At 54.4% G+C, this 10,775-nt stretch overlaps 1 protein-coding gene across 1 annotated transcript; it reads left to right on the forward strand.

Annotated features, from left to right (window-relative positions):
• The first annotated feature begins 4,833 nt into the window (after window positions 1-4,833).
• CAMK2N1 (calcium/calmodulin dependent protein kinase II inhibitor 1) lies at window positions 4,834-8,702 on the forward strand. Its single transcript, XM_003783833.3, has 2 exons — window positions 4,834-5,842; window positions 7,381-8,702. Exons 1-2 carry the CDS (start codon window positions 5,677-5,679, stop codon window positions 7,449-7,451), a joined length of 237 nt encoding a protein of 78 aa, XP_003783881.1. The 5' UTR covers window positions 4,834-5,676; the 3' UTR covers window positions 7,452-8,702.
• Window positions 8,703-10,775: the final 2,073 nt, after the last annotated feature.

A 10,775-nucleotide genomic window follows, 5' to 3' on the forward strand; every position in this document is an offset into this window, starting at 1 on the left:
TGGCCTGGGAGCCCTCATCTGTCAGATAGAGGTGACTCTCACTACCTTCTAATGCAGTACGAATACACGCACCACGATCAGCATGACCTGAGTGCACAGCCAGCTCTCAGGAACCACTGGGTGGGTGTTGAGTTTGGGCTCCGAGGGCAGTGGCTACCCTATTCTGAACTGGGGTTGGGCCAGTTCTTCCTCAGCCCCCCACTTTGGCAGCCACAGTTTGACTCAGTTCATTGCTCTGGTGCAGCCAGGGGTTCTTTAGTTAGGCAAACTTCAGGATTCTTGAGGTCCCTGGACAAGGTAGAATGTCCAAAGCTGGGCTTTGGAGTCAGACTATGTTTCTAAACCTCTGGAGCTTCAGTTTCCCCATTTGTCCAATGGGGCTCAAGGGGCTCGTACCTGCCCTTGCCTGCCTCCCATGGCCCTAAGGACACCCTCATGGTTGTAAAAGCATGATTGTGCCGGGTCTGTCTGCCAGAGCGCCCAGAGCCCTGGCATCTCCCACCAGCTTGGCCTGGGTTTGTAGAGTTTCCTCCTTGGGGCCCCCTCCCCTAGACCTTACATACAGTTGACATGGGACAAAGGGCACACGCAGGGGCAGAGTTGGGGTACCTGGGTGGATGGGGGACCTTCCCCCCTCTCATGTCCTGGTGAGATTTCATCCTAAACTCCTCCCAACCACCCTCACTATTTCTTACATTTTCCCGAAGAGGCCTTGTGACTTGCATTTTATGGGTTGTTGGTGCAAGAAAAACTTTTAAAAACAACCCTGTGACCTTTACATTTTATTTTAAAGGAACACCCCAAATTTCATTTTTGGAAAAAAAAAAAAAACCTTTTTATTTTGTGGCTAACCATGCACTGCTGGAACGCCCCTCTCCCTCCATGGGATTCTGAATGGGACATGGGGCACTCCCCGTGGTAGGAATGAGAGGCTGTGAGTTAGGAGACCTGAGTTCCACCATTCTTTGTCTGGGCCTCAGTTTCTCCAACTGTAATGTGAGGGGGTTGGAATAGATGAACTTGAGGAGTGGTTTTCAAACTGAGCTTTGCATTAAGCATTAATGCGTTAAGCATTCTTTGGTCAGTTAATGGGCTGTTGTCTTACTGTACGTGTGTGTGCATGTGTGTGTGTACATGTGTGTTTTATTAGGAGATGGAAGTGGAGTAGGGGGGAGAGGTCCTGCCTTTCCAGGAGGTCAGGGAACTGACTGCATCCAGGTTCTAGTCCTCGAGTTGAAAGGAGCGGTGGTGATGTGGGTTTTTGATCTAGCCCTGGCTCAGACTGATGATTCCCTACTGGGTGGCCACTTAGCCTCTCTGGAGGTGACCAGCTGGCCATCAACATGGCACTGCATCCTGGCCTTGCCTGCTGACCTTCTAGAGTTTGAGCCAGCCCTGGCACGGCTCTGCATTCTCAGCACCCCATCTCCACAAGAGTCTGGGCTTGGCGGGCCAGCCAACGCTCCGCACCTGGGGCTGGAATAGTTACTGCTCCCCTCTTCCCTACGTCTTGAGGTCACCATGTGATGCCACTGCCTGTGCCTCTGAGGGAATGGGGACAGGGGAGCTATGTGGACCCTGCTAGAGCTGAACATCTCTTTTCCCATCCCCCCACCTGTCATGTGGGCCTCAGCGCACAGCATGGCCTTTCAAATACTTATTTTTGACCCTAGAATGTCTGTGCTGAAAGGGCCCATGGGTCGAATCCTGTGGTTCTGAATTCTAGAGACCTAGGGTTTGGTGAAGGAATTTCAGGTGATGTTAGAGGGGGGAGCCAAGAGGTAAGTCTCAGGGACCCCCCACCTTTGCTTCAAGCAGGTTTTATCTACTCGCTTACAGAGAATTGGTTTTGCAATAGGAAAAAATGTGATCTTTTCCTGGTTTCCTACTTGGTGACATCAGAGGCCTAGAGGGGAGAAGCAGCTTATTCAAAGCCACAAAGAGAATCAAAAGCCAATAATAACAACTATATACATGTATTAAATATATATATTGCTATAGATTAAGTGTGTTGCATGTGTGATCTCCTTGCTCAGAATTAACCACCCAGTAGGAGCAATTATGTTCATTTCACAGACGAGGAAACCAAGGCACAGAGAAATGAAAGGATTGCAGAGCTATGAAATAACAAAGCAAGGATTTGAACTTGACTGCCACAGACCTACTGCTTGGTTCCTTGCTTCACTCCTGCCTTACTCGGTCCCTGCGCTCTCATCTGGCATCTACAACACAGCCCTGGCCATCTGGCTCAGAGCCAGCCCCTTGGCTTTGGGGGGTAGCCCCAGCAGGAATGGGGTCCCAGGGCATGTGTTGTCTACAGGATGAAGGCATGGCACAAAGAACTCTGGGAGAAATGAAGGATCTGAGTGAGGCTGTTGTAACGAAGACAGAGGGGAGGACAGAGGTGGAGAAATGCCATCCTGATTCTTACTTTCCCTTGTACAACTTCTGTGTGACCTCACCCAAACTTCAAGTCCCTTACCTGTCAAATGAGCGAGCCTAAAGGACCCAATGCTGCCCACTTCTGAAAGACGATTATGAAGGAAATAATAGAGATGATTTTCAAACTGTCAAGTACCATGTGCCTGGGAGGGGTGGTGGGTACTGAGTTGGGAGGGGGGATGCTGTCATTTTTAACCTTATTTTGAACAAGGCAAGGTACACATAACAGACGGGGTGTGCAGCCGGCTTCTCTTCTCACTCCCTTGCTGTGTGTGCAGTGACTTTCTGTTCACCTTCTGTGCAGTGGGACTGGGGTGGGCGCTCAGCATGTACATTGCTTTGTACTTCTCAGCAGCAAGTAAGGAGCCAGGGGAACATGAGATGAGTGGGGTGGTCCAGGCCCTGCATGTCCTCACCATTGCAGGGAGTCCCCTACAGGGACCTGGAATCACAGCTGGGAAGAGTGGCTTTTCCTGGCTCTATCATTAGCCTGCGACCTTGGGCAAGTCACTCATCCTCTTTCTGCTACATCAGTTAAACAGGAGTGCAACGTCTCCACTTTCTACCTCCAAAGGTATTTATTTTGAGAAGCAAGGTCAATAATGGATGTGGAAATGCCTTGGAGGAAAAATAGAAAGCATGATACAAGTGCATTTAAGAGCTTCTTGTAACTTTATCGTCCTGCTTGTTATGCTTTTGTTTTCTCTCTGAGCACTTGGCCTCAAAGCTAACCTCAAAGCAGGCACTCAGGAAAGCCCTAATGAATGGAGACAGCCTCACAGACTGGTGGGGGTGAGCAAAGGCAGTCTGGAGACCTGCTGCTTCTGCCATTGACAACTTGTGGGATTTGGGGCTAGTGCCTGGCCCTTGGGTCTTGTTTCCCCATATAGGAAATGAGGGGGTTGGACTTGGTAATCTCTAAGGACCTGGCCAGCTCAGATATGGGAAGGGAGGAAGCACCACTGTTCTTTCTTAAGTCATTTCTTAAATGCTGGTTGCACACTCACTCTGACAGGCGCCGTGAACCTCACTTCATTTTCTTCTCATAACTATCTTGCAAGGTACACATGTGGCCAAGTAGCCACATTCCCCATTTTAAGGCAGAGGAGAGAAGTTCAGAGAGCAGAGGTGACTTGCTAGCAAATGACAGGGCTGAGATTCACACCCAGGCCTGAATGCAAGGGTCCTGTTTATTCAATTTGCTACATTATTGCAGTCTCTCATTTCCCCTCCAAGGGGTCTGGCCAATCCTTTTACATAGTTTGCGGAGGGGCTGGGCCGACCTCCCCACCAGTTGTTAGGCCACTAAAACCCTTCCTCTTCCCCCTCCAGCCCCACCCAACAGTCTTAGACGTGAGGGCGGTGAACCTGAACGTGCTCTTCGCTGTTGATGGGACTCGCTGCTAAGCCAAGTGAGACTCAACTGGGCAACCGGGATGTGCTTCCTAACCTTGCCTCCAGCAGGTTGCATGACTTTGGGATGGGTGCCCCTTTCTGAGACCAACTCTGCTGAGCAAAAACGTCCCCAGAGGGAGAGCAGGTGCTGCTGGCTGCGGGCGAGGATAATGAGTGCTCTGCACGCACCTTTCCCCCTTGGAGTTACCGTCTGCTTGGCAGATGCGCCTCCAGGCCTCTGGGGCTGCCGGATCAGGAGCCCGCTCCTCGGCTCAGAGGCTGAAGTCTCTCCCCAGGGCTCAGGGCTATTGCTGGAAGGGAGGTCCCCGAGGGCAGAGGGCGGCAGGCTCCGGACGTTCCCGGTGGACCCAGAGGGCGCCGGGATCACAGCCCGGCAAGCCGGGTGAGCCAGGAGAGGCGCACCCCTCTCCAGCGAAAGGCGGGGCTGCCCCTTCACTCCCCCATCGTCCCCCTCCCTGAGGCCCCGCGGATCCCGGAGTTCGGCGCTGCGGATGGGGAGGCGGGGGGGCGGTTTGAGCAGGCAGCTCCAGTGGCTGGGCCCTCGGGGCCCGAAGATGGGAATCCAGTGTGGCGGGGGAAGGGGCTGCTGGTTTGCAGCCGGCGGGGTGGCCGCGTCCGCGGGTGGCCCCGGTGCCGTCCAACCTTTTGTCCCCCCATCTGGCCTCCAGCGAGGTCAGCATCCGTCCGCCCTCTCCCGCCCGCGGAACCCCCACTCCCGGGATCCGTCGGGAGGATGAGCCGGCCCTGCAGGCTCGGGGCCTGGTAAACACCCCGCGGGAGGGGACGCGCCAGGCGGGGCGGGGCGCACCCGGCCCCTCCACGCGGGCGGGACCGCGGGGGCTGGGGGCGGGGGCAGGAAGCAAGCCGCTGCCCGGGCCGGCGCGGCCCCGTGACGTTGCTCGGCTCACTGGGATCTCTCTGAGGCCGCGGGTCCCCTCCTCCCCGCCCTCCTCCTGCCCTCCTCCCGCTGCTCGCCTAGGCGCCGCGGCCGGCATTTCTCGCTCGCAGCTCGCTCGCGGGCTAGCTCCTTCTCCCCCCTCTCTTTCTCCCCTCCTTCCCTGTCCTACCCTCTTTCTCTCCCTCCCTCTCCTTTCCCTCCTCCTCTCATCTCTTCCCTCAGTCTCTCCGATCTAGATCTCCTCTCCCACCCTTTCTCCTTTCTTCCTCTCTCCTTCCTCTCCCCCCTTTTCCCCGTCTCCTTCCTCCGTTTCCCCTGCCTCCCTCTTCTGGCTGTGTTTTTCGCCCCGTCTCCCTCTCGGTTTCTTTTCCCCTCCCCCCCGGGTTTCCTCCCTCCCCCCTGGTGCCCTCCCTCCTCCCTCGCTCCCCTCCCCCTCCGCCCCTCGCCGCCCCGCGGCTCGCAGCTCCCCACTCAGCCTCTCCGAACCAGCGCCGCCGCCCGCACCCGCCGCTGGACCGGCTGGCCCCCCCCCCCGGGGTGCGCCCTCCTCGGTCCCGCGCCCTCCGGGCTCGCAGGGACACCTCCTCTCTCCCGGCTCGCGGCCCCGCCCGGCCCGGCCCCCGCCCAGCGCTCCAGCGCGCCGAGGATGTGAGTCCTGCTCGCCTCTGCCAGAGCAGCAGCCCCTCGCGCGCGGAGCCGGAGCGCAGCGCAGCGCAGCCGCGGGCGCTCGCCGGGTCTCTTGCGCGGGCGGCGCGCTCTTGCCCTAGCGGTGTCCCCCGGCCTCTTGCCGGCGCCACCGCCGTAGCAGCCCGTGGGCCGTCCCCGGCCGGCCGCCCCCGGCCCCAGCGCCGCTGACCCTGTCCGCCGCGGGCGGGGACGCGGGCGGAGGAGGCGCCGCCGCGGAGCCCCCGGACGCGACCATGTCGGAGGTGCTGCCCTACGGCGACGAGAAACTGAGCTCCTACGGCGACGGTGGCGACGTGGGCCAGATCTTCTCCTGCCGCCTGCAGGACACCAACAACTTCTTCGGCGCCGGGCAGAACAAGCGGCCGCCCAAGCTGGGCCAGATCGGTCGGAGCAAGCGGGGTGAGTTCGCGGCCCCCTCCCCTGACTCTCGGTTTCTCGGTTGCTGCAGCCTGGACAAGGATTGCCCGGGGTGGGGGGGTCCACCCGTTGAAGCCAGTTCGGACCTGATGAAATCCCCTTCCGCAGAACAGGGGGATCCCGCACTGCGGGTCCAGCTAGGGCGGGCCAGGGACCGCATCCCCTCAGCCAGATCCCGGTTGGGGTCACTCCGGGGGCGTGGCAGCTTTAGCTACTGCAGCGACTTAAGGGTTATCCTTGGGTCCCCACCCGCGCCAAAGTTTGCTTTTTGATATCCGCCTCCCCGCGGCCCCCCGCCCCGTTTTGCGCAGTGTAGTTGCAGCTGCTCTGGTTCTACAATCCGGGGGGAGGGGGGTCCCAGAGCTCCCTTAGGGGCCGCCTGGTGACCTGCGGGGGGAGAATCCCATTCTTTCCTGGAAGGAGAGGGGCGTTGGGGTCGTACGGGGTTTTCTTTGTTACTTGGCTGGGGAAGGGGTTTGCTAAGCCTGAGCCGTCGGGTGGAGAGCTGGAAAAGCCCCCGGGGGACTGAGACGCAGAGGGGCTCCGAGAGGAGCTTCAGAGGTGCGGGGACAATGAGGCAGACCGACGGTTGCCGAGAGAAACCGAGACGCAGAGATGGAGGGGTGGGGGGTATGCGGGAGACCAAAGGAGTCGGAGACACCGAGGCAAAGGTCCAGAGAGGGAGCTGGAGCGGGAGGACATCGAGCTGAGGACAAAAGTCTGGGGAGGATCGACAAGCAGCTGTAACAATAAGGGTGACTCGCACCCCAGGCGCCGAAGGACTAATGGAAGGACTGAGAAAAGTGAGGCTAGGTAGAGACAGTGAAGAGAGACGGAGGGGAGGGCGAAAGGCTGAGTCCCAGGCAGGCAGTGAAGGGACATCTGACCTCTCTGCCTTGGTGGGAGAGCCGAGCGGCGGAGTCCGCCGGCCCGCGGCGCAGAGAGGGAGCGCAGGAGGGGGCGCCCTCCCGGGTCGGGCCCTTATCCTTCCACCGGCGGCACCGTGGGAACCGGCCCTGGCGTCCCCTCCTGGCTTCTGGCACCAATGCACCTTGCCTTCCCATCTGAGCTGCGTTCGGGATTCCCTCCGGAGGGTGGTCGCCTGGAGTCGGAGACTTAGGCACCCTATCGGCTCCTTTTGCAGCCTAGGATCCTTCTTTCTAAATCAGTGCTCCGAGTGGGAAGAGGACCCGGCCAGTGCGCACCCTGGCTGCAGCCTGGGCCGCTGGCTTTGCGCCTTCTCTGCTTCCTTTTCTCATACTTCAGCTGGGACGCAGGCTGGAGCGTGGGGAGTGTGTGGGGGGGGGGCGGTTCAGAGGGAAGCAGCGAAGGGACCCCAGGCATAGGCAGAAGAGGACGGGGCAGTTTCAACACCCATTGGGCCCTCCTACCTCGCTCTCTAATTCTCTCCCCCTCCCCCCACCCTCCGCCTCCTCCACTCTTAAGAGTGACATGAAACGTCGGAGACCCCTAGCTAGGCCCAAGCGTGCTCACCTCTCTTTTCCCCTCCTTTTTTGCAGTTGTTATTGAAGATGATAGGATTGATGACGTGCTGAAAAATATGACCGACAAGGCACCTCCCGGTGTCTAACTCCCCCAAAGACAATGAGTTAAGGGAGAGAATAAGAACGGCGGTAACAGTTATTGGCAAAAAAAGCATGAAAAGAGAAAGCACTTTGAAATTTATTACTAGCTTGCTACCCACGATGAAATCAACAACCTGTATCTGGTGTCAGGCCGGGAGTCAGATGAGGCGTGAGGAGGAGGACGAGGAGGAAGAGGGGAAGGCTCTGGTCTCCTCTGCAAAAATAAAAATAAAAAAACAAATAAAATTTTAAAAAGAAAAAATCACTATATACACACATATAAAGAAATTTAAAAAGAAGTCTCAGTTGCAGCTATTTGTTAAAATTAAATATCCATTTCTTTTTATATACGGTGAATATTACACAATTATAGATTTGGATTTTGAACCACTTAATGAAGCATCAACACCGGGTGTTTTGAGGTGTTGGCATTCTTCACTGATTTGGCTGTTCCCAATGTTTACATTATTTAATCTTGCAAAAATGATTCTGTGCACTTGGATGTGAAATGCTGTCCAGTTTTTGTTTTGTTTTTTTGATGTTGTTATCCTTGGATGTACAAAAAATTGAGAAATGATCTCTGTAGATATTCTGTTTTATTTCAGTCATCTTTTGAAGTTATCAGGAATGTGTTTAAGACAAGAGAACTTTTCTAAGTAATGTTACATAGAAAGGATCCTTGTTTTATTTGGAAATGAATTGTAAAGCTTGTGTTTCTTTGTTGCTGCAAGCTATTTGCCCAAGTTAATGAAAATGGACACATTTTATATGTCAGGAAAAAAAAACACATGAAAAACAAAGAAAAAAATGCTTGAGCTTTTTCTAACCTCTTCCTGCAATCTGTTGTGTGAGCAGCCTGTTTTTTTCTCTAATATTATGTCAGTTTATTCTCTTTAATGGACTGTAAAAAAATGTAATCACAAGAGTGCCAAATATCTTGAAATGCCAAAAGGCATTTTGGTTTCTTTTCCCTGTGCTCTGAGTCCACGTACAGGAATGCTTAGAGTGTTTCTGTTATTTATAGGGATTCTCTTAAGGCACACCAGCTGCCTGTTTTGCATGGTATTTGCAAAAATGCCTCTTGTGTGAGGAAATCTACCATTTTTTGTTTGCAACTTTGGACCTCAAGAGGTTTCCCTTCCCTTCCCTTCCCTGTTCCCTCTTTTCTTAATTGGATATTCTGTATGTTGCACCTTGAACCAGCACACAGGGCTATTTCTCCAATGTACAATAAAAGAATCGTTCCTGTGTCTTCACTTCTCTCTTTTTTCCTCTGCTTTGCTTCTGGGGGGACTTGCTGTTTGCTGGGTAGGGGATGGTGGCTTTGGTCTGTGACACAAGGGCACCGTGGGGGGCACCGTGGATGGGAGGAAAGATGGGCTAGACTGGCGAGGGCATTTCTGAAGGGCGAGTTTATTCAATTTTGGATTGGCATTCTAGATTCTTCCTACTCCCTCAGCTTTCTGCCATCCTTGATGGGGAAAGGGGGGGGGTGATGTGCTGAGAAGTGGTAAGTCTTATTAAGAGCAATGCTTGAAGGCTGGCACTCTTGGATTCAAATCCCAGCTCCTTGACTTCCTAGCTCTGTGGACTTAAACAAATCTTAAGCTTATTTAACCTCAGTTTCCTAATCTGTAAAATGGGGACAACTCAGCTCCTGTCTTATAGGGCTATTGGGAAGATTAACACAACACTAGGCATGCAGGGACACTTGGTATCAGGCCACATTATATGCCCATTTGATCCTTCACCTGGAGCTAGCTGGTCTCCAAGGCAGGGCTGAAGATGAGCTATGTGCTTCATTGACCCTACGTGTTCTGGAGCTCACAGGTCACTGCTGGAGGAATGAGCAGAAGAGGTCACTCAGTCACTTCCACTCAGCTGCCTTTCACTAATTACCACTAGCAAGGCTTATTAAAAAAAAAAAAACACAAAAAACTTAGCCCTTTGTTAGGCTTGGGGCAGTCAGTGGTGGCAGAACAGGTCCCTAGGGGAGCTGTTTGGGAGGAAGATTCTGACTGAAGATAGGCCAGGAGAGGTTTTTCTCTGAGGCTGTTATGCATCCAGAAGCCCTAGTGCCAGGAGCTTTTAATATGTTTGTTGTAAAACTGTCAGCCAGGGAGTCACAACACAGCTCACAGTGACAGGAGCCTGAGTGTGACTCAGACATCAGGTAAGAGGGCTCAGGAAGGGGGAGGAAGAGGGGCTCCAGAGGTTTATTGGGGGGGATGATGTCTCATCCTCTTTCCCTGGCAGGCCTCAAAACCTTGGGCGATCCCAGCAGAAAGCTTCTCTGCAGAGCGGTTATTATTAGGCATGTGGGAGGGCAGGGTAAAGCTGATGGGGTGCAGGAAGACTGGGAATTCCAGCTTGATTTTCCCAGAGGCAGGACCCTCTTCCAGAACCTGGCCCTCCCCCCCCCACCACCACCTGGGGACTCCCAATGCCTTGGAACTGATGGGCACCCTGGAGCTGGGCCATCCCATGTGCTTTCCCACTGAGTAGGCTGGGGGGGGGGCCCAGCAGGGAGTGGGGGGGGCCACCTTCTGCTCAGACATCAATCTGCCAAGAGGAACAGGAGCCTCATGAAAAGGCTCTTTCAGCAGGAACGTTTCTGTCCGCAGCCTGGAGTAATTGGCACTTACCTGATCAAAGCACTGTGCAATTACAGGTGCTTCCCCTCCCAGCAACCCTGGAAACCCACAGAGAGTCATTCTCAGTAGGTGACGAAGTTGAAGGCTCAGAAAGGCTTGAAGGATCACTGCAGTGTGTGTATTAATTGAGCTCTTACTGTATGCCAGGCTCACAATAGCCCCATGAAATAGGTACTAATAATACATTGATTTTTGTGCAGGAGAAACCAGGTCTTAAAAAGGTGGGCGACGTGTTTAGGGCGACACAGCCAATAAGTCACTGAGGCAACACTCAAACCCAGAGCCCATGTTCCAGGAGGACGGTACAGAATCATTTGACCCCAGATCCAGGCTCAGGCCCAGCTGCGGCCATTGTCCTTCAGCCTCAAATGCCCTTTGTTGGTTTGTTGTTTTGAGGCTGTTCACTGTGTATGGGGTCAGAAGGGGGGCAGGGCCTGCGTGCAGTCAGCTAAGGCCTGGAGCTGCCCTCTGCTGGGAAGGGGGAGTGCCCAGCCCTCAGTCCAAGGCCCCAGGTCCATTTTAATGAGTGATGTATTAAAACGTTCCTGCCGGAGGCCATCCTGTCAGCAAATGCCAAGTCCTCTACTTAGGAAGACAGAGTCTGCCTTTCCCAAGGACTTCATTCAGCAAAAGGAATATAAATCTTTTAAATATACCATAACATCGCGTAAACAT

Source organism: Otolemur garnettii, unplaced genomic scaffold, assembly GCF_000181295.1.
Source record: "Otolemur garnettii isolate 467f Iridium unplaced genomic scaffold, OtoGar3 scaffold00009, whole genome shotgun sequence".
NCBI lineage: Eukaryota > Metazoa > Chordata > Mammalia > Primates > Galagidae > Otolemur > Otolemur garnettii.

Excerpts from the sequence above, each read along its gene's own strand:
- CAMK2N1 (XM_003783833.3), top strand. The coding sequence starts at position 5,677 with ATGTCGGAGGTGCTGCCCTACGGCGACGAGAAACTGAGCTCCTACGGC. Across the intron at positions 5,843-7,380 it reads GATCGGTCGGAGCAAGCGGG|TTGTTATTGAAGATGATAGG; the intron begins GTGAGTTCGCGG and ends CCTTTTTTGCAG.